This window comes from Panthera leo, chromosome E1 (assembly GCF_018350215.1).
Source record: "Panthera leo isolate Ple1 chromosome E1, P.leo_Ple1_pat1.1, whole genome shotgun sequence".
NCBI lineage: Eukaryota > Metazoa > Chordata > Mammalia > Carnivora > Felidae > Panthera > Panthera leo.
The window spans coordinates 3521240-3545120 of NC_056692.1; the positions used below are offsets into that span (position 1 = coordinate 3521240).

The following is a 23881-nucleotide window of genomic DNA, read 5'->3' on the forward strand; positions in this document are numbered from 1 at the left end:
TTACGGGAGTACAATGTGTACGTACACGTATTATAAGCTACAATCTTCGTATGTGTTAACTCATTTGATGCTCCTAACCCTATGAGATGGATATTCTTGTCCCCTTTTTACACCCCACTGTCTAATTTATGTTATTTTGTCATGTTGTAAGTACCCTCATAAGTCACCGAGAATCCTCTCTGCCACAAGGCAAGGCAGAAATAAACAGCGTAGGGAGTGGTCAATGGCACGGGGAGAAGGCAGAACTAAAGTGTTCCCCGAGGGCAGAGGATGAACCCCGGGCCCTTCCTGCAAGGGAACGCATTTATGTCCCTGGGCTGTGGGTGAAGTCCCATCCCTGGAAGAGCTGGCCTGGGTGGCCCTCTCTCAGGGAGGCTGGGGAAGGCGGTTTTTTCCCAAGGAGACTGAGCTGGGCCAAATGAGCCCCGAGGCCCCTTCTTCGATTCTCACAGTTTATGAAAATGCCAATAAGACCGAACGCGACACTCGATGGAGAGGATCCAGGAAGCCAGCTCTTGGGCCGGAACCAGGACCCTGGGCTTTCAAAAGTCCAGATTTATTGCTACATCATTCATCCAAAAGTAACAAACCAACTGCGACTGAGTTCGAAACTCTCAGCCCGGTGTATTCTTTCCCTCAAAGTGCTTTGGCTACCGCTGCGAGAGTGTCAAAGGAGGCTCTCACTGTCCTCGGTCCTTTTGGTAAGGTGGCAGAGGATGAGGCAAGGACAAGCTGGGTGGCCCCAAGGATGCCTTGTGAGACGATAATTGGGCGGGCTTATTTGACAAGGAGGAGAGGCAGGAGCCCCTGGTGTCTATTCCCGGATTTGATTGATGTTTACTAGCTGGGAGACATGGGGCAAGCTTCTTGACCTCGGTTTCCTCATCTGCGAAATGGAGTTAAGACCTACTTTGCAAAGCTGTTGCGAGGCTCCCGTGAGATAGTACAGGGTATACAGCACCCTTGAAAATACAAGCCTGTGGCGGGGTGGGGGGGACCTGGGGCGGGCTGGGCTGTCCCCAGCCTGAGGCCGGCAGACCCGCCTGGAAGGGGCCTTCCCCTCCGGCCTCCAGCCCAGCACCGCATCCCCGGCATGCGAGGAGCCGCGTTCCCCTTCCGGCAGATAGGCCAACCGCAGGGTGACAACTGTGGTGGGGGGGCGGGGGCGGCACACGCCAGTAGCCCCTTCTCGCCTGCCCCCGGTGGGCTTCAGGAAGAAGGGGTGAGCAGGCAGAAGTGACCTCCTCCTCCTCCTCCTCCTCCCCATTCCCGGCTGTCTGCCCACAGGGGCACGGCCCTGTGCGCGGTGCCACCGGGGGCCATCGGGCCGGCTTGGAGGAAGGCCCGACCTCGGCGCAGCAAAGAAAACAAACACAGATGTGTTTGGCTGGGACCAGGAGGGAGCACAGCGTCCCCTCCCTCCCCCCCCCCTCCCCGCCCTCCCGCCGGCGCGCTCCCCCGGGGCGTGGGGCCGGCGGAAACCTGCGGGGCTCCCCGGGGCGGCGCGGGGCCCGGGGTTGAGGCTGACAGTCCCCGGCCCGCCCCTCCTCCCCTCCCCGGGGTGCTCGCCGGGCCCAGCCCCCTCTCCGGGGTTTCCCCGGGCGCTCGCCGCCTCGCTTTCTCTTTGTCTCCGCGGCCCTTCCCCGGGCGCCCCGGTTCCCACCCGCTGGCGCTCGCGCTCGCCCCGCGCCCCGGGCCGCTTCCCTTTAACTTTCTTCTTTCCCGGGGTTAAAACTTTGCTCGCGAGCGGGCGGCTGCTCGCCGACGTTATTGGCCGGCGCCCCGCCCGGCGGCCCCGCCCCCCGCCCCCGCGCTCCCCTCCGCCCCCCACTCCCGGCAGCGGCGGCGGCGGCGGCGGCGGCGGCAGCGGCGGCGGCGGCGGCGGCGGCGGAGCCTTCGGGGGCGTGCGTGCGTGTGTGTGAGTGCGCGCCAGCGAGCGTGAGTGTGTGTGCGCCCCGGGCGCGGGCTGGGCGGCACTCGGAGCGCGGCGGGAGCGGCGGGAGCCGGGCGGCCGCGGCGTCACTCGGGCGAGCGAGGCGGCCGGGGCCGGGGCCGGGGCCGGGGCCGGGGCAGCGGCGGCCGCGCCGGGCATGGAGCTCGCAAGCCCGCGCTGAGGCGGGACGCGCCTGCTGGCCGCGAGCGAGAGGCTCTCCGCCGTGCGGCGCGCGGGCTCCGGGCCGGGGCCGGGCAAACTTTTCTTTCTCTTTTGCCCTCTCCGGAGGTAAAGTCCCGAGCGCGGACTGTGCGGCGGGGACGCGACCCGGGCCGGCCCGGGGGGACCCCCGGGGGCTGCGGGCGGAAAAAGGGGGCGCGCGGGCCGTGCGGGTCCCCCGCGCTGTGCGGCGGCGCCGGGGCTCGGGGCGCCGGGCGGGCCGGCCGCCGAGGGTGCGGGCGGGCGCGGGCGTGCCCCCCTCGGGCGGCGTGGAGGCGGCGGTGGCCCGGGGAGCCGGGCGTTCAGCCCGCGGCCCCGGCTCGCCGCCCGGGCCGGGGGAGAACGGGCTCGGGGGGCGCGGGGGTGGGGTGGGGGTGGGGGGGAAGCCTCCCCCCCCCCTCCTCCGGGGACCGCGGGCGGCGAGGCGAGGCGGGCGGGCGGGCGGCCGGCGGGGATGGTGCCGGGGAAGCCGGGCTCGCCGCCCGCCGCGGGGTGGAGGGCGCGGGGCGGGCTGGCTGAGCGCAGCTCCCCTCTCTCCGCAGGCGCCTTCTGCGGCGGGCGGACCGACTCCTCGGCGCGGCGGGGCCGGGGCAGGCTGGACGCGGCATGATGCGCGCAGTGTGGGAGGCGCTGGCGGCGCTGGCGGCGGTGGCGTGCCTGGTGGGCGCGGTGCGCGGCGGGCCCGGGCTCAGCATGTTCTCCGGCCAGGCGGCGCAGCCCGACCCCTGCTCGGACGAGAACGGCCACCCGCGCCGCTGCATCCCCGACTTCGTCAACGCGGCCTTCGGCAAGGACGTGCGCGTGTCCAGCACCTGCGGCCGGCCCCCGGCGCGCTACTGCGTGGTGAGCGAGCGCGGCGAGGAGCGGCTGCGCTCCTGCCACCTTTGCAACGCGTCCGACCCCAAGAAGGCGCACCCGCCCGCCTTCCTGACCGACCTCAACAACCCGCACAACCTGACGTGCTGGCAGTCCGAGAACTACCTGCAGTTCCCGCACAACGTCACGCTCACGCTGTCGCTCGGCAAGAAGTTCGAGGTGACCTACGTGAGCCTGCAGTTCTGCTCGCCGCGGCCCGAGTCCATGGCCATCTACAAGTCCATGGACTACGGGCGCACGTGGGTGCCCTTCCAGTTCTACTCCACGCAGTGCCGCAAGATGTACAACCGGCCGCACCGCGCGCCCATCACCAAGCAGAACGAGCAGGAGGCCGTGTGCACCGACTCGCACACCGACATGCGCCCGCTCTCCGGCGGCCTCATCGCCTTCAGCACGCTGGACGGGCGGCCCTCGGCGCACGACTTCGACAACTCGCCGGTGCTCCAGGACTGGGTCACGGCCACCGACATCCGCGTGGCCTTCAGCCGCCTGCACACGTTCGGCGACGAGAACGAGGACGACTCAGAGCTGGCGCGCGACTCGTACTTCTACGCCGTGTCCGACCTGCAGGTGGGCGGCCGCTGCAAGTGCAACGGCCACGCGGCCCGCTGCGTGCGCGACCGCGACGACAGCCTGGTGTGCGACTGCAGGCACAACACGGCCGGCCCGGAATGCGACCGCTGCAAGCCGTTCCACTACGACCGGCCCTGGCAGCGCGCCACGGCCCGCGAGGCCAACGAGTGCGTGGGTGAGTGGGGCGCCGCGGGGACGCGGGCGGGCGGGCGGGCTCCCGAGGACCGCCTGCCCCGTGGACGCCGCGCGGGCCGTGGGAGGCGCGTGCCGGGAAGTCCTGGGCCCGGGAGGGCTGAGAGCGGGCTCACGGGCGCGCGTGGCGCTGGCCGGGGACTCTCGGATTTGCGCCCGGCGGGCTCTGGAAGCCAGGAAGGCTGAGAAATGCTTCGGGGGAGAGGGTTTTGCAGGAAGCTTGCCGACCGGTCCCCCTAACTCCGGGCTCAAATGCAAAGCATCCACTGTCTTTAACCTCAGTTTGGCGGGACCCTGGGATCCGCCTCCGCTGTACCCCCCCCTCCCCCTTTCCCAGGGCTGCAGCTGGGCACCCTGTTGGGAACCCCGGCCCTGTTCCCCGGGGGGTTCCGACTCCGCAATCACAGATCCCTTGGGAGATGGCAAAGGATTTGCAGTTTGGGGCGAGTTATATCACTCCTGCGTCCTCCATTTGCCTTTCATAGTTTGGGGCAAAAAATATTTTTTTTGCCCCTTTTGAACAGCGTATTTGTGTTAGCTGGGATTTAAAGATGAGATTTAAATTAATTACTATCCACAGGTTACAAAGGAGAGTTCAGTAATGATTTTAAAATAATTCAATCCTGGTCCAGAAAAGTGTACCAAAATGTGTGTGTGTGTGTGTGTGTGTGTGTGTGTGTGTGTGTGTTGTTAGCGTCACAATTAGGTGAAATGAAACAGATTTGAATTAACCAAGGATCCAGCTTCTCTCTTTGTAATGGGGTTTTAAGTCCTGAAAGAAATCTGACAAGGCTTGCACTGGTGAACACTGTTGGGTCAGAAATGAGGCTAAAAAGAGAGAGAGAGAGAGAGATCCGTTCTATTTCTGAATTGTACAGCTTTGCTGCAGTGGAAAGTCAGTTTCTCCTCAGCAAAAAAAAAAAAAAAAAAAAAAAGAAAGAAAGAAAGAAAGAAAGAAAAAAGGGAGGGGGGAGGAGGAGAGGAATGCCAGAGGATTGTAGTATGAGATGTAAATTTCCAATTTCCACATTCTATTTTAATGAAAATTATTTCGCTCCTCAACATGCCATTGGGTGTGCATCTTTTGTGAACCTATAGTTATGCGCCCTCCCCCACCCGCACCCCCCAGCTGCCACTGTGTGATTCTTCTCCCACTGTGGCACATGGCTAAGTTTGCTCGTCCCCACAAACACACGTTTCGGAGTCTGGTTCTGATTAATTGTCATGGTGTTGTCGAATAGTTTGTGCCTCATGACTGTGGATGCAGATTTTTGAGCAAGCCGGCGCAAAACAGGTCTCGGAGAGCCGGGTGGGCACCGAGGCCCAGTCAGGCGCCCTGGTCTACGAAGGGTCTCGCCTCCTGTTGCACAGGCACGGCCTCCATTTTTGCACTGCGTCCCGCTTTTGCAGACCTGATTGTTCATGCCCCTCATTTAAGGGACTTGGGACTGGTTGCCAGATTGAAGAGACTTCTCAGGATTCCGCAGCCAGCTAGTAGTTATACCCTGACTTAGTGGTCTTTGAGAATAAAATTCCTTTGATCTGCTCAGTTCCTTCAGAAATGTTGGTTTTTCCCATCCCTTCTCTTTCCCCCTCCCTCTTTTCTTTTCTTCCTTTTGTGCGTAAAAACCCTTTATTGACATTTGAAGGGCCTCCCACGGTTTTGCTATCAGTTTGAGTTCCTACGTGCAAACGAAAGACACCTTCCAGTTGTCAGTGGGCAGGGTGGAAATTGGACAAAAGCAGCTCACTACACTGAGGCCAGTAAACTGGGTCTTGTGGTAACATTGTACTGGCTTGAAGATTCCTCTTAGCCCATGGTGTTCACAGTCGTCACCTACCCCCAGCTCTGCCAGTCACTTCGGATGTGGAGACACAAACCGCATTTGTTGTTAACAATGGTCATGCTTTTGGAATAGTCTCTGTAGTTTAGGATTTTGTCTTTTGACCAGAGCCTTGACTATGTGCAGAAATTGGATTGACTGCTTTTTTTTTTTTTTTCTTTAAGCCAAATTGAGCAATCAACATATGAACTAATGTAATTGGTAAGTGTTTTTGTTCAAAAAGTTTAATTAGGCCTGGTGAGGACATCATCTGCATGACAAACAATCAGCTAACAATATTTTCTGGGTTTTAACTGAGGTGATTTTAATTCTCAGTAGTTAAAGTATCTTTAAATCTCGCCGATTATTCAGTCACCTCATAAAAGCAAAGCCAATTCAACGAAGTTCAAGTTATTTATAGTTTCCTTTTTGAATAGATGTTCTGATATCTTGTAGTTATAGCCCCGGGAGTGTCAGGTTGAAGTTCCCATAAAGTCTTAATTGAAATCTTGGTGATTTTTCCATCATTCCACAGAAGAGAAAGCCAGGAAAGACAATTTAGAAGTGATTTACAATTAGAGGTCGAGCTTTTTATGAAAAGGCCCTATAGTGGAGATATGTGAGTGAATTAGTATTTGACAGGTGTTCTGAGACACTACAGGGCACTGTGCTAGGGGAAAAAAAAAAAGCATTAATAAATCCTTCAAACACTAACTTTTGTACTATCAGCGGCTCAGATTTTTTTCCCCAACCTAATCCCATCTTGTGAATTTCACACTGTTGACATATCAAGTCAAGGTACCCCGATTATCTACAACGGAGCCAAAGTAAAGAAGGTTGTTTTTTAATTTCAAAAATCGGTATTGATAAAAAAAAAAAAATGAAGCATCACTGTGTTATTCTGTCTTTGCCTTTATGAAATAATGAGACAGTGATTTATAATAGACTAAAATGGCATCCTTCCCTAGGTTAACCCCCCTGCTCCCTACCCGCCCCCCCCCAAACCCTAAAACTTAAAAAATACCCATGGATGTTATTATTTGACTACATGGTTCTAGATGGGGCCGCGGTAATTTCTGGTTAATAAGAAATGTGTATGTCCTATAGGTTTCCTTTGGTCAGCTTTCTTTCTGGTGTTTCAAGGTTGAGTTCTCTCCGGAATAAATGTGAACTTTGTAAAGCCCAATTTTATTTTAAATCCAATTTTGGATTTCTTCTGGAGGAAAAAACCCCTCAGAACAATATGAAAGACAAGACCATGTATAACGTTACAGCCTCGACAGCCCTCAGTGGAATAACTAAATACTTTCTTCCGCCCATATGTATCAGCAGCATTCACATGCTCTTATACACATGTGCATTTACATTCACTGCGTAAAGAAGCATCCATGCATGGTGGGGGTGTGCGTACGTTCAAGGGAAAATGCATGAACAGTTTTAAACCACCTGGGTTGCTAGGCCCTTTTTCCCCCCTTCCTTTTTTTTTTTTTTTTTTTTTTCAAAAGAGCATCTGAAGACCATATTGTGTTTCATAAATTATTGACATCAGTTTTAATCAGTGTCCCCCTGACATCGGAGCTGTGTTAGTATTTAGTGCCTGACGAAGCATGCTGTTTAATCTTACTGTGGGAATGTCACTGTGAACCCCTGCCTGGTTTGTGACAGGGTAAGCTTATGAAAACTTGTTTTGCGACTCACTCTATGGCTTTGCGTTGCCCAGCTGAAACCCAAAACCCACACAAAAGAGGTCTCTGCAAGATGAGCACCGTGCTGGGCTAGCCTCCTATGGTCATGGGTACCTGCAACATAATGCTGGTAATTGTTTAAACATGGCTTTGGCTGGCGGCGGTGGGGGGGTCCCTCATGCTGTAAATGGCTCTCGCACTTTGGCCCACCATCATCCCCAGCAGGAGAGGGGTGTTATATTGGAGGTGTTGCTGTGAGAAATCCAATGCCCCACTAAAGACTCTTGCAAAATCAGAAGGCTGAAATTATGTGCCGCTTAGGCTAGAGCCTGGCACAGAGCTGTAGACCAGTGAATGTTTTTACAGTCTTCGTAATTATTATAATTACCGTCATTATGGTGGTTAACGCTTGAGAGCTTATTTTTTGCCAAGCACTCATATTAGTCATTTAATCATTGAGGCTGTGCTAATAATAAGCAGGATGATGGCACTTATTTCACAGATGAGAAAACCATGACCTAGAGACACTAAAATGGTTTACCCAAAGCCACGTAGTTAATAGATGGCAGAGCTAGAAACTTTTTGACCTGACGTTTATCGCATCGGACCCTTCGTGCTGACTCCACATAGGATGGACGGATGGACGGACGGATGGATGGATGCATGGATAGTTGGGTCGGTGGTTGGGTGGGGGGCCGTTATATATCCACATACAGGAGAGAAGATGGAACGACCTGTTACTTCTGGAAGTGGAGATGGTTCTGTGTCTATGTTGATTATGTCGTGCTGTATTAATTGTGCTCATACATATTTAAATGTGAAATTGCATGTAAGAAATTGTCCTTCATTTTAGCCATCAGGACGAATGGGAGCTGGCTGTTAGGAATATAAGGGAAGAGACTTTGGATGCTTTCTGGTGGGTCTTGACATCCATAAGCGTTGGTGATGGCCAAGCGTTTTCTTCATCTCCAGGGCCCGCGAGCTCTCTCGGAGGTGGTGGAACAGAGCTCATGATCAGAAAATCCTCTTTAATAAGGCCTCTTCCTTTTCCCTAGTGCTCATTATCTCCCTTGCTTCTCTGGAACATATGGAAAAAAACCAAGGAAGGGGCCAAGGAGTGTTGTTGGAGAGGGGAGTTTACGGGCGCATCCTGGCCACGAGCATGGTGCTGGTGGGTGCAGCTCACGTAGGTTGGTAACGCGGGGCCGACATTTATCTCGGTGGGCCCCACGGCAGCTGGAGGGAGGGTCTCCGCTGGGCTTCTCCTGAGCACCTGGTGGGCAAGGAGGCTGCTCCCTCCTCTACTGAGAGACGGGAGACAGACTTGTGTCTGGATAAACCTTCGAGGGTGGGTCTGTGCATTTCCAGGCTTTGCCAAGAGGCCTTTTTGGCCCTGCCCAGACTCCTCTCTGACCTCCTCCTCCCGTAGAAAAATGAGATCCTCGGAAAAGTATTTGAGACTTTATGTCCAGAGTAAATATTGGAAAGGCAGTGGGTTGAAATTCAGATGTTCCCTGGAAGGAATCCCCTCATTTTCTGCTCACAGCTGGTATCGATATTTCCTTCTTGAAATGAGTTGTGCTTTTCATTAAGTAAATTTTTTGTCTTGGGATTAAACCAACATTGTATTCTTAATAGACTTTTATGTTTACACTTCAAATGTCCACTGGGTTGTTCTTCGTGTTATCTCGATGGCTTCTATAGTGTCTGTTATGCACATTGGCCTCACCAAAATAAATGGCTCTCTAGGGAACTGGATTATAAAACAGCCTTATCTGTCGATGCACCAGTAAGGAGATTTTGTGAGTCAGTAGGTTTTTTTTGTTTTTTTTTCTTCCTTTCAGAAGTGATAATCATACCTTGGGTTTCTCCAATGCCTTTCATTAGAGGGAGACTGCAGGTCTCAGAGGGCTTTTGAAACGCTCAGGATTTAAGCCTAATACTTACTCAGAGTGGCCCACAGTATTTTGCCTGTCGTCTGGAAAGACACAGTGCCCTTGTGGTCTCTGCAGCCTTGGAAGATGGGGCATCGATCGGCTTGGGCGGCCGAGGGGAATGGCAGAGGTTCCGGTGGCGGTCCAAGGTGACCGTCAGGTTGCACCCTGGAGGACAGACCACAGATCCCTACTAAGCGCCAGGCATCGTGCCAGATGCTTCCTGTGTGCCTTGTTTTGATGAATCGGATTACCGCATGGAATGGGAGCTTTCCAAAGACGGACGTCCCCGCCACCAAAGGGCAGTGTTTGCACAGACACAACTAAGTGTGGAGCGGTCTGCGGGGCACATCGTGGCTTATTCAGTGAGGCCGTTGCATGCGCGGAGAGCAAGGGGGAGTATCGATCATGCTCGTTTCAAAGCCTGGTCACATAGGGGCGCCTGGGTGGCTCAGTCATGATCTCGTGGTTCGTGAGTTCGAGCCCCGCGTCGGGCTCTGTGCTGACAGCTTAGAGCCTGGGGTCTGCTTCGGATTCTGTGTGTGTTTCTCTCTCTGCCCCTTACTCACTCATGCTCTGTCTCCCCCCCCCCCCCCAAAAATAAATTTAAAAAACCCTTAATAATAACACTAATAATAAGGCTGATTACCTAAGAACCGCATCCTGTTGTAACCAGCTCCGAGGGGCAGTTTTTCTGAACGACACCTGAAATGTCTGAGCTGCCCTGAGACAGTCCTCCAGACACAGTCTATCTCTTTGCCTCCATGCTGTCTGTCGTCCTGATTGACCTGTGTCGCACAACATAGTGAGTTCAGTATCGCATCGTTGTATTCTTGTTCCAAAAACGCATTCCCATTGGAAACTCAGAATTGGCTTTTAATTGGCCTTCGAGACGTTGTATAATGTGTGTGAATCCCCCCCCCCGCCTCCCCCCTCTCCCCGCCTCCCCCAGTTCTTTTGTGCGGGTTCTGCACTCTGACAGAGACAAGAAGGGGCTGTGGTCACGGGATGGACGAAACGTGGGATGCCTCTCATCTGGGACTTTCTCTTCCGACGCTTCAGTGACTGCCCCAGAAGCGGGCTCTGCCTTTGCCCGTGTTCGAGGCATTCCCTGGAGGTCCCCAGGTCTTCTGCCGTTGGGACTGGTGTACTAGCTGTCGTTAGGGTGAAATGAATTCGTGCTGCAGTGTGTTTACGCGTGTAGAGGAGATCCAGAAGACCCATATATCTGTAGGTGTGGCGGACGTCCAGGCTGATCTGGGGGGGAGGGGGGGGTGGCTTTTCAGAGGGCGAAGTAAATTTCTTGCGTGGAAACCCTGAAAGGCAGAAAGCGACACCCTAGTGCGTTACAGCCACTGATAACCAAGGAATCTTCCCACCTCAGCCTGGAAGAAGGTGCTGGAAAGTCTGCCTCTTGTGGAGGATTTAGGACTGGCCTGGGTAACGCATGGGAGATATCAGCCCCCTGTGCAGGTAGTCCGAGTTTCCGTGTGGAGCCCATTCGTGCCCTCTTCCGGCTGGTGCTATTGATAGATTTTTAGATTTTTTCCTCCCTGGGTCCTTTTCTGCCTACAGATGAGAGAGAGTATTGGTTGTCACGAGCAGTCGTCTGTTCCACGTTCCAAAAGTTCCACGCCTGAGTTCAACAATCTGTAGGGCCATAGGGACCTTTAAATGGGCTGGGTTTGAATAACTGAGTCTTACTTAGGTAACCAGGAAGTGAAAATAGACCTCTCGTAGTTTCCCAGAGCACCTGTGTGTTGCCCTGCGTTCGATACTTGGTGGAGCATCTCACGTAGATACTTGGGCCCCTCACCTCGGCCCGTCTGATTATCACTGGCCAGGGCTTCTGATTTGATCTGTTTCCTGCTTGGAGTGGCCAGGGTGAGGACTCAGCAAAAGCCCTCCTCCCGTTCTGACACCAGGGCAGACATTGCTAATCGATCACAGCACTCTTTTCCTTTAAGGCCAGAAATGGTTACCGGGTATCGGAGTCCTTTACGTTATAACACGCGAGGCAGCCGGTCTTACTTAGGATTAGCCTAGGAGATGAAAACTGTATGACATCTTTGGCCCCAGAAGACCTTCCCCAGCTTCCCGGGCCGGCAGACAAAGAAGTCCCTTGGGAGTGGACGTTTCTAGAGCCGTCAGGGGTCAGGGGGCTCTGTTGGGTCCGGGACGTAAAGACACATGAAGTGGGTGCCCTCCCTGCAGGTGGGATGTACTCTCATGGGGGGGGGGGGAGGCTGTGCATGAGAAGGGTGAATTCTTGTACACCTGTACTTTAAACCGTGAACACAGTTCAAAGGGAGGAATTTGGCCCAACGCCGCGGATCGGGGGAGGCTCTGAGGCTCTGCAGAGGAAGCAGGGTCTGGATTTGGCTCCTGTCACATGGCAGGACTGGGTCACAGTCCACTGCGACACATTTTCCGCGTGCATTTTTGCTCTGTTGCTGTGTTTTCTGTTCTGGCCAAGAGCGTGGGAGACCAGGTTCTCTGAAAAGAGTGTCCTCCCACAGTGTCTGCCCCTCCCAGGCAGGTTCCCCTGGACTGGATGGGGACAACTCCAGAGCTATCCTGACGGGGCTCAGGACTCCGGTGAGGTGAGGCTTCCCGGGTTGGGGGGGGCCCTTCCCACCTGAGAAGCGGGGCCCTCGCCCCCCCCAAGCCACATCTGTGTGGCATTGAGAGACTCTGCCCGGGGCCACTTCCCCCGGTGCTCTGCTTAAGCTCCGGCCGGCGTAGAAAGTGCCAGACAATAACGGCTCCAACCCCAGCATGAAAAAGGAAACACATTGTGTTTACAGATACAGGACTTGGCATCAGAAACTTGAAAGTACCTTTGAGTTGGACGCCCCAGGGCAGGGCTGTTGGACACCCTGCCCCGAGTCCCGCGGCCAGCTTGCTTCCTCTGCCCAAAGTCAGCCCTCAGAGGTGGACAGGGTGCTCCCAGCCAACTCTTCCTTCCCAGACCCGGCCCTGTCTCCCTTCCTGGCTCAGACCATGCGAGAACTCGGGGAGAGAGAGTGCCCGGCCGAGAAGGGCGCAAAGCACTGCTCGCTCCAGCCCTTCTGAAGCCGTGTTCCCGGGCCGATGGGCCATCACGATAGCGAGAAATGCTAGGGAAGAATGAGACGGGGCATTTCTCTGTGTTTCTCAGTCCTGTTTACTGTTAGAACCAGGGTGGGAGGGCTGGTGGTTTTTCTTAAGTCCCGGATGCCCGCAGAAGAATATGAGCCACATGTAAGTGACAGGCACGTGCTATTTTCCTGCTCCGTAGGAATGAAGATCGGAGAGCACGGCTTTCTGTCTAAGAATATATGGACTATCAGGGGGCGCCTGGGTGGCTCAGTTGGTCAAGCGTCCGACTCTTGGTTTCAGCTCAGATCGTGATCTCACGGTTCGCGGAGTTCGAGCCCCGCGTCGGGTTCTGTGCTGACAGCTCGGAGCCTGGAGCTGCTTCGGATTCTGTGTCTCCCTCTCTCTCTGCCCCTCCCCCTTAATAAATAAACACGAAAAAACTATATACGGACTGTCAAGATGTATGCGTTAGGGGTAATGGTTGAAAGAACCCACGTCCAGCCTCACACTGCTTGGGACTTTTGGGTACGTCGTTGAAGCTCTGTGTGCCTTCCATATCCTTGGCGTCCTGGGGGCCCGTGCAAGACCCCCGTGGTAGATGGGGGGCCGGGGAAAGAGAGGAGCCTCTGCATAGGAAGGAGACCCAGAGACAGAGCGCTCGTCCTCGACTTTGGGTTTTTATCACCACACACACGTCCGTCAGCCTCCCTACTGCCGCGCTCTGTTCTAAACACCGTACGGATATTACCTCATTTGCTCCCCACAGCAGACTATGACGTGGGTTATGTTATTATTACTCTTCGGGAAATTCCTCTCTCGTCTTTGCCACGTGCACATGCGAATGCGTTTCTGTTGGGCGTGTGTCCAGAGGCAGCATCCCTGGACCCTGGGGGAGGTGTCAGCTCAGCCCCAGGACATGGTGGTTATACAGCGGCCCAACATTTTGCAGAAGGCGGCTGTGCAGATTCACATTTGTGCATAACGTTACAGGGGAAGAAACAGGCGCGTGGCAGACACAGAGCTTGCCCAGGGTCACGCATGGAGCAGGAGGTGGGGTTGGAATTAGGATCCAGGCGGGGTGGGCCCCAGAGTCTTGCTTTTCACCGCTGTGTCTGGCTGCCTCTCGTCTTTCACCCGCATATATCCAGATCTAAAACCGATGATACTGGGGCGGGGGGGGGGGGCAAAGGTGCCCTTGGCTTCTCTAGACCTCAGTTTCCTCTTCTGTAAAGTGAGGGGTTGGGGCACGAAGACCGTCTTCAGTTCTGATAGTCTGTGTTCCTGCAGAATGCACCTCCTTCCTGGTCTGTATTACCCAACCCCCCTCTATTCCATTGGTGGTGGGGGGCGGTCCCTCCAAAGACTGTCAGGCTCTGAGAGCGAAGGACCTCACTTGGCCCCGCCCCTCAAGACCACCAGGGATTTCTCCTCCTCTGTTCCACTTGGGGAGGGGAAGACGTGGGATGTGTTCCTTCTTGGCCCTCCTGCGTGTCAGCTGGCTGGGCTCCTCTCTTCAGATCGCGCGTGTGCAGCTGGATGGATGTTGACAGAATCAACTCACCTGTGTAACTAGCTCAGCCATCAAGAAAGAAAATATTTCCAGAAGGCCTCCGTATGTCCTTCAAATCACCCACCCCACCGTATGCCGACATCTTAGCTTCTAGCACCCTTGATTTGGTTTTGACTGCTCTTGAACTCCATATAAATGAAATCATCCCATATGTTCCCTTCAGGTACCTGCCTTTTGCTCAGCGTCATTTCCTTGTAAATAGTCTGAAACATAACGTAAGCCTGGAGTCCATTTTTTTTTGATGGGATGAGCTCAGCTTCTTGGGGGGACCGATCATCCTGTTTGCTTCGTCTCCTGACCTTTGCTCATGCAAGTGATTTCCTCGTGTGTTTTGTAATGTCTGACTGTGAGCTTATCTTTTTGGGAAATTTTGTGGAAATCCCACAAAATTCGTGCGTTCGAACCCCGCGCAGGGCTCTGTGCTGACAGCTCAGAGCCTGGAGCCTGCTTCAGATTCTGTGTCTCCTTCTCTCTCTGCCACTTCCCCACTGGCATTCTCTCTCTCTCTCAAAAATAAATAATAAAAACATTAAAAAATTAAAAAAAAAAAAAAGAAAACAAGATTATGCAAGGGCAGGAGTCCTGTCTGAGTTGTTCACAAGAGGCCTGGCCTATAGTAGGTACTCACTAAAGTATTTGTTAGAGGAAAGAATTCAGGGTCTCATTTCTAACTCCTTCCTGGCCTTGTAAGACCCAAGGTCTCATTTCCTTTTTGTGTATGGGTCCTAAAACCCGAGTCCAAAGCCACGAAAGGTCAAATAACCAGGCTTTCTTTCCTTTGATCTCTTCTCCCTCTCTTCCAGCTCCACTCACACACATCCCTTGGTCACCACGGTCTCAATGTTTCTCCTAATACGTTAGCTTTCAGATTCTTATTTCCTCCAGCACCTGGGGATTTCCTTTTATTTCTTGTGAGATCTGCTGTGGATTAAATATTTTTTAAAAGTACATTTCATCTAGTATTTCTACATGTTAGCAGCGGTAGGGGTTCTGCATGAGCTCAGTCCCCCTTGTTGCCAGAACTCGAAGTCATATATTTTAATCTTTCGTCCATCTGGAATTAATTGTGACATATGGTGTGAGGTAAGGATCTCTATATTTTTTTTCATCAAATATGTAGCCAGTTATTCAGTGACAATTGTTGGAAAAAAATCATTCTTTCTCAGTGATTTGAGATGCCATATTTATTAAATGCTTAAGTATTCTATACACTTGGATCGGTTTTCTGGATTTTCCATTTTGTTTCACTGATCTGTTTTCCTGCCACTTCCTATCTGTTTGGATAGTGCATTTTGGTGCCTGGTGGCTTCAGTATTTACTGACTTATTCTTTTCACATTGGTTCTTTTTCATTTATTCTCATTGCTGTTCTTACGTATGTATGCACACGTGGGCTTTAGTTGAGTTTGTCAAACTTTGGTACGCATGCCATTGATAATTTGATGACTCTGTTCTTAAACTGAACTTGGTGACAATGGATCGCTTTACACTTTTTAAATTGTAACTGTATCAACTCGACTGTTGTGCTTAATAGATTAGATTATCGAAATGTCTCTATTAGGGTTGTAAGGATAAGAAATGGGTACGATATAAATCTGGTCAAAATCACAAATTTTGTGTTTCCCTTTGTTTCTTCTAGATAAGTTTTTAAAAAGTTTTATTGAGGGGCACCTGGGTGGCTCAGTCGACTGAGCTTATGACTTTGGCTCAGGTCATGATCTCGCGGTCTGTGGGTTCGAGCCCTGCGTCGGGGTCTGTGCTGACAGCTCAGAGCCTGGAGCCTGCTTTGGATTCTGTGTTTCCCTCTCTCTCTGCCCCTCCCCTGCTCACTCTCTGTCTCTCTGTCTCTGTCTCTGTTTCTCTCTCTCTCCCCCAAAAATAAACATTAAAAAAATGTTTTCTTAAATAAAAAAAGTTTTATTGAGTTTTAATTGAAATCAATAAACTGCACATATTTGAAGAGTGTACTTTGGTTAAGTTTGACATGTGTATGTACCTATGAAAGCATCACCACGATCAAGATATAGGACATATCCATCAGCCTCAAATATTTCCTAATGCTACTTGGTCATTCCTCCCACACTTCCTGCCCCTTTCCACCAGAGCACTTTCTGTCATTTTATATTAGTTTGCCTTTCTAGAGTTTTATATAAATGGAGTCATATGGTATGTCTTCTTCCTTGTCTGGTTTCTTTTAGTCTGCATGATTATTTGGAGCTTCATTCATGATGCTATGAGCATCGCGGTTCACTGCTTTTTGTCACTGGTAGTATTCTGTTGTGTGGACATACCCCAATTTGGCCATGCACCTGTGGATGGACATTGGCGTCATGTCCTATTTCTGGCTATTACAGATAAAGCAGGTATGAACATTCTGGGGCATGTTTTTGCAGGCAGAGACACTTTCATCTCTCTTGGGAGTGGAGTGACTGTATAATATGGTAGGGGTATATTTAAGTTTCTAAGTAGCTGCCAAACTGGTTTCCAGAATGGTTGTACTCCCACTTTCCATTTATACCAGCAGTGTATGAGCATTCCAGTTTCTCCAATTTCGTTCCTCACCAGCGTTTGATATCGTCAGTCTTTTCAGTATACATGGTGATATGATCAGACTTTTAATTTTAGGCATTCTAAGAGGTATATGGTAGATAGATTTACAATTTTAAACCTTAGCCTCACATTTAAAACATTTTTTTTTTAATTTTAAGGAGAGAGATAGAGAAAGAGAGAGAGGGGGAGAGAGAATCCCAAGCAGGTTCTACCCTCAGTACAGAGCTTGATGTGGGGCTCGATCCCACAACCCTGGGAACATGACCTGAGTAGAAATCAAGAGTTGGATGGTCAACCGACTGATCCATGAAGTCACCCCTAGCCTCACACTTCTTATTTTATTTCATTTTTTTTTAACTTTTTTTTTTTAATTTATTTTTGAGACAGAGAGAGACAGAGCATGAATGGGGGAGGGGCAGAGAGAGAGGGAGACACAGAATCGGAAGCGGGCTCCAGGCTCCAAGCCATCAGCCCAGAGCCCGACGCGGGGCTTGAACTCACGGACCGCGAGATCGTGACCTGAGCTGAAGTCGGACGCTCAACCGACTGAGCCACCCAGGCGCCCCAGCCTCACACTTCTTAAAAGAAAGTTGATTTCCATGTGTTTAGAATTCTGATTACTATTAGGACAAAGATTTTTTCCTTCTCCTTTTATTTCCTAACTGGATATTGCTGACATATAGAAAGGTTGATGATTTTTATATAAGTATTTTGCAACCTGTAGGTCTTTAAATTAATAGTGTTTCAGTTAATTCTCTGTTCTTGGATTTTTTCATATTCAACTATAATCCTCAAACCATGAATGTTTTAGTTTTTTTCCCCTAATACTTGTACTTTTATTTTTCTTGTCTTATGGCATTGGATAGAATTCAAAAAAACAGTTTATAGGAATGCTGGCATATACCTGTGTGTTGATTCTGACCCGAGTAAGAATGTTTCTAGAGTTTTATCACTGGGTATGTTTTTGTTACTAGTTTTAATATAGATTTTTTTTATTGTGCTTAAAGAAATTATTTCTGTTCCTGATTTACTGGGAAGTTTGCTCCTTTTTGTTGTTGTTGTTTTAAATTAAGAATATGTGGACTATTGGGGCATCTGGGTGGCTCAGTCAGTTGAGTGTTAGACTTCAACTCAGGTCATAATCTTGTGGTTTGTGGGTTTGGGCCCCGCATTGGGCTCTCTGCTGTCAACTTGGAGTCTGCTTTGGATCCTCGGTCCCCTTCTTTCTCCACCCCCACCCCCCGCACTGGTTCTTTCTGTCTTTCAAAATAAATAAATTATTTAAATAAGAAGAATATGTGGAATATTAATCCTTTGGATATTAATCAAAATGATCATATACTTGCTTTGACTATTAACATAATGAATTTCATTACTTGCATTCCTAAATTTTTTAAAATAGTTTTATTGAGATATAATTCATATACCATACAATTCACCCATTTAAAGTATACAATTCAATGTTTTTGAGCATGTTTATGGAGTGGTGCAACCATCATTAAAGGTAATTCCAGAACATTCTTTCTCTCAACAAGAGAATCTTGTACCCATTGACCATCATTCTCCATTCCCTCCTAACCCACTTAACCCACAAGCACCCCAACCGTAGGCAGCCAGTAATCCACTTTCAATCCCTACAGATTTGCCTGTTCTGGACATTTCACACGGAGAGAATCATACCATATGTGGCCCTTCTGACTGATTACTTTCGGTTAGCGTAATGTTTTCCTGCTTCTTCCATGTTGTAGCGTGTCAGTACGTCATCCCTTTGTATGGCTGAAGAGTACTCCATTGTATACATATGCCATCGTGTTCATCGGTTGGCGAACATTTGGGTTGTTTCCACTTTTTGGTTGTTAGGAATGATGCCGCTATGAGAACTGATGTTCAGGTGGATATGTGTATGTGGATATGTGTTCCTGTTTCTCATGGCTTATACCTAAGAGGGACTTGCTGGGTCACACGGTAACTCTTTGTTTAACTTTTTGGAGCACTGCCGGACCATTTTCCAAAGCAGCTGCGCCATTTTACATTCCCACACGCAGCAGATGAGGGTTTCGTTTTCGCCACGTTCTTCTTCTTTTGCTTTTTAAAACATTTTATTTGAGAGAGAGAGAGAGAGAGAGAGAGAGAGAGAGAGAATATCTTAGGCAGGCTCCATGCTCGGCATGGAGACTGATGTGGGGTTCGATCCCATGACCCAGGGATCATGACCTGAGCTTAATCAAGAGTCTGACGCTCAACTGACTGAGCCACCCAGACACCCCTTCACCATGTTCTTCTTGTGAATACTTATTCTCTTTCTGATTATAACCATTCCGGTGGGTAGGAAGTGGTATCTCATTGTGGTTTCATGATTTTCTAAATTTGAACTGTTCTAGCATTTTGGAAGACGTTTACCTGGTGACAGGTTGTTCTTTGATAATATTTTATTTTTGGTTTTTTTAGATCTCTTCAAAAGTGAGATTTGCCTGAACTTTTTTTCTCTTTACATTGCCTTTTGTATCAGGGCGATTCTAACTTTACATTCTGAAGTGAGAAGTTTCCAGACTTTTCTGTGCTCTGGAATAATTTAAGTAGCATGAGAAATAGATGTCCCTTGACGATTTGCCCGAATTAGCCCATCTGGGCCCTGTGCCATTGTGGAAGTACTTATTCGATAACCATTTCAATCTCTTCCGTGCTTATATGTTTATTCAGGAATTTTTCATCTGCTTTTTGAGTCCAATCTGGTAATTTGTTTTCCAAGAAAATTATCACTTACCCAGATTAAAAAAAAAGTTTTTTCTTTAATGTTTATTTTTGAGAGAGACAGAGCACGAGTGGGGGAGGAGCAGAGACAGAGGAAGACACAGAATCGGAAGCGGGCTCCAGGCTCTGAGCTGTCAGCACAAGGCCCGATGCAGGGCTCGAACTCACAGATTGTGACATGCTGACATCATGACCTGAGCCGAAGTCGGACGCCCAACTGACTGAGCCACCCAGGCGCCCCTCACTCACCCAGATTTTTACCATAGTTGTAAAGATAACAATCACTAAGACTATTTTTGAAAATTTCCATATGTGTCTATACCACCTTTCTGATTTCTGACACTGCATATTTATTCTCACTCTCTTCTTGCCTAGGTTTATTGTTTTCTTGATATTTTTGAGAGCGACGGTGGTAACACCTAATAACGTCTATAAACGCTCTCTGTGTGCCAGGCCCCGTGCTGAGTGCTGTGTGTGCACTCGGTTTTAAAATCTTGGGGTGCCTGGGCAGCTCAGTCGGTTGAGCATCCGACTCTTGGTTTCCTTTCAGCTCAGGTCATGATGTCACAGTTCGTGAGTTTGAGTCCCGCGTCAGGCTCTGTGCTGACAGCTTGGAGCCTCCTTGGGATTCTGTCTCTCTCCCTCTCTCTCTGCCGCTCCCCTGCGCGCGCTCTCTCTCTGTCTGTCTCCCCAAATAAATAGACTTGAAAAAATAAATAAACCTTAAAAAAAAAGACCTTGAACTTGCCTGATGTCACACGGTGACAAAGCCCAGGGTGTTAGGCCAACAGGACCCACCTGCTCTCAGAAGCAGGGCTCTTAACTTACTGCTTGGTGCTGTCCCTTGGTTTTGAATGTTGTATATTGTTTCCAGTTTTCTTTTTTTAATGTTTATTTATTTATTTTGAGAGAGAGAGAGAGCGAGGGAGGGGCAGAGAGAGTGGGAGAGAGAGAAACAGAGAGAGAGAAAGGGTGAAGAGAGAGAATCCGAAGCAGGTTCCAAGATGTCAGTGCAGAGCCCGATGCAGGGCTCGAACCCACAAACCATGAGATCATGACCTGAGCTGAAACCAGGAGTCAGACGCTTAACCCACTGAGCCGCTCAGGTGCCCTTATTTCCAATTTTCTAATTTCCGTTTCATTTCTATTCATTTCTTGTTTTTGCGGCCCTCGAGATATTTTTCGTTAAATGCTCAGTTCAGCTAATATCACAGTTTTCTGATTCCTGCTTGACAGAGAAACCATCTGAGGCTGTGACTTTTGTCTACAGAGCGGTTCTCAGTACCCGCCCTTCGTTTCCATTCAGTCTGATCCTGCCACTGTCCCTGCTTTGACAATGACGATGTGTCATTGTGACTTTCACCTTCTTTCTGCTCCTGGAGTTATTTATGAATTGGATTTTCATTTCCAGGCAAGTGGGTTCCTTAAAATATAGGATTTGTTATTAATGGCCAACTTTATTGCAGCCTGTATAGTTATTAATAATCTCGTGTGTCTCTGTGTGTGTGTGTGTGTGTGTGTGTGTAAGATCAGTTCTGTTGATATTCCATAGGAACTGAAGGAGAACTCTGTGTTAGGGCAGACTTCAACATATTAGTTAAATTGATCTCTACCGATTTTTCTTTTTCTCCAGATACTCTGTATGTTTGTTTTTATGTTCGCCTACGGGGAGCAAAAACACAATCTTAGTGGGAGACGCTAACATTATCCATCGCTCTCAGTATTTAACCAATTAGGAGGCAGAGTCGTCCAACCTTTTAAAAAACTGGGGACGTGCAAAGGCGTATATGGCACATGAACTCCGAGTAAAAGCGGGGGTGTCACGGGGTCGTATCTGAAAGGTCAAGTTCCGAGCAGAATGCTGTGCCCAGGGCAAAGCTGGTTCTTGTATACTGATACCAGGAAAAACGCACGCACCGTACCGTGAACTTCAGTGGGTGTCACCTGGGCCTTGGGCTCCTCCTTAGCGGAAACAGGGAGTTGGCAGATGATTCCTTAGTCTCTTCCAGTGCTCCCGTTCCATGATGGTGGTTTTGGGGTTCCCCACTAAGTGGTGCCAGGGAGGGAATGAACCTGGAATGAGGAGAAGCAGCAGCACAAAAAACAGGCTGATTCCTGGTCTGACAGGTGGGCTGAGTTTATTACTTGGGCTCATTCCTGTCCTTACATGAGCATCATTGCCTTTCGTCTGGGCAAAGGAGGTTTGTTGAAACACAAGTCTGTCTACACGGACAAGATGGGGAGGCCGCAAGAACTCACTGACATGGGGCGCCGCCTCCTGTAATGACGTATGACCCTGAAGGCTTAGTTTGGTTCTGGAATATGCCCCCTGCCCCACCCCCAGGAGCCCTGAGCTCCCCGAAACAGTGTTCCATAGGCGGCTTCCTGCGGGAACGGGCAGGAGAGCCAGCACATGCCTGCCTCTGTTTCTCCTCCTTTTCCTGCCGAGGGGTGATTGATTCATGGGAGGAAGAGGGGGATGCTGAAGACAGGCATGTATTTCATAGAATACACCAGAACCATAAGCGAGGCTTAAAATTAACGAGCTAAGTATCCAATTTAAGAAATTGGAGGAAAAAAATAACAGAATAAGCCAGGAAAAAAGGGGTGGGGGGGGGATCAAAATAAGATCGGGAGTGAATGAACTAGAACCCAACAGAGATGATCAGCCAGAGCCAAAAGTTGGTTATTTGGAAAGATGAATAAACAAATATCTGGAAAGACTGGTCAAGAGAAAAAGAGAAGGCACAAAGAAAAACATGAGGAATGAAAAAAAAGGCATAACTAGAGATCTGGCAGAGACAAAGAAAAGGTAATACCATGAATAATTTTATGCTAATAGATTTGAAAGTGTAACCTCCTAGTTTCTCAGTCAAACCCTGGAGTGTTTCCCAGACAGCTGCCCATAGATGATGTACATAAAATCTAACGTGGAACCCACAGAAAACAGACCAATTGAACCTCATCAAAATTTAAAACTTGTGCTTCCAAGGACACTACTGAGAAAATGAAAAGACAACCCTTAGAATGGGAGAAAATATTTGCAAATTATATATCTGATAAGGACCCAGAATATTTAAAGAATATCATCTATAAAAAAAAAATCTTACAATTCCACGATATGAAGGCAAACAAACTGAAAAGGAGACATATGCGTGGCCGGTAAAGCATGTGAAAAGAGCTCCCCTCGTTAACCACAGTAAATGTGAATCAACGTCACACTGAGATGCCACTTAACACCCACCGGGATGGCTCGTAATCAAAAAGACGATAGCAGGTGTTGAAAAGAATCTGGAGAAATCGGAACCCTCGTGTATACACTGCTGGTGGGAATGAAAAGCGAGGTAGTCGCTTTAGGAAAGAGTTTCTCGAAGGGTTAAACACAGAGTTACCAGGTGACCCACAGTCCTGTTCCCAGGTATACACTCGAGAGAAACAGAAGTACATGTGCATGCAAAAACCTGTGCACAGATGCTCACAGGCACATTATTCATAACAGCTGGAAAGTGGAAACAGCCCAAATATCCACCAACAGACGAGTGGATGAATAAAGTGTGGTATATCCATTCAATGGAATAGTACTCAGCCATGTAAAGGAACGGAGTACCGAGACATGCTTTAACGTGGACAGATCTTAAACATTTCACGATAATTGAAAGCCAGTCACGTAAGACCATGTACTATATGATTCTGCTTATATGGAATGTCCAGAATGGGCAAATTCATACAGGATGTAGATTAGTGGTTGCCAGAGACTGAAGGGAGGGGTGAATGACTATTTGGGGTTTCTTGTTGGGGATGAAATAATGGTGGTGATGTGCATGGTTTTAGCACGACTGCATGATTGTGCTAAAAACTGTGGAATTGTACACTTTTCAAGGGTAAATTGCATGGTATGCAAATTATATCAATAAAAAAACTTCTGGGGGGAGCAGGAAATACTTATTGAAATGTGTATTTCTGAGCCTTTCCCTGGTTTCACGAAGTCACTTCTCTGGGGGTACAGCCTAGAAATCTGCAGATTGACTAACACTTTCAATGAAACCAGCTTGCAGAGAGGTTTAAGAATCTCCGTCCACTTACAGGGCGCCTGCGTGGCTCAGGCAGTTGGGCGCCCGACTCTTGATTTCAGCCCAGGTCGTGATCCCAGAGTCGTGGGATCGAGCCCCCACCTGCTTAAGGTTCTCTCTCCCTCTGCCCCTCTCCGCGGTTTGTGCGCGCTCTCTAAGTTTAAAAAAAATTAAAAAAAGAAGAGAAGTCCAATTAATCAATGTCAAAAGTGATGGGTATAGAAAATCACTATTTGGGGAAAAAAAAATCCCAGTGATAGTTGTTGCAGAGAATCACAATGTGTGTTAAAGTTAGCAAGTGAAGGTACGAGAGACAGAAAGTTTCCACGGCATCAGAGTATCTTGCCCCAATTTCCAATGGAAGAGGAGTCACTCTACACTGAAGATACCAGGCAGACGTCACCTTAACCACGTGATCAGAACTAACATAACTAGCAACAGGACATATTGCCGTTGTGTGCCACCTGATAGGAGGTGCTGGAGATGTGACATCCCTTCTGTGGGATCTTGCTGAAAATACATAACCTGCGCTTAATCGTGACAAAACGTCAGCTAAAACCAAACGAGAGACATTCTACCACGTAACTGGCCCGTACTCTTCCGGAGTAGCAAAGGAAGGCAAGGA

The 23881-nt window shown here is 49.8% G+C and overlaps 1 protein-coding gene across 1 annotated transcript in view; it reads left to right on the forward strand.

Annotated features, from left to right (window-relative positions):
- The first annotated feature begins 2758 nt into the window (after positions 1-2758).
- Positions 2759-23881, forward strand: part of NTN1 (netrin 1) — a 169987-nt gene continuing 148864 nt past the window's right edge. Inside the window, exon 1 of the mRNA XM_042915378.1 lies at positions 2759-3776. Coding sequence (XP_042771312.1) covers positions 2759-3776 — 1018 coding nt within the window. The remainder of the gene's footprint in view (positions 3777-23881) is intronic.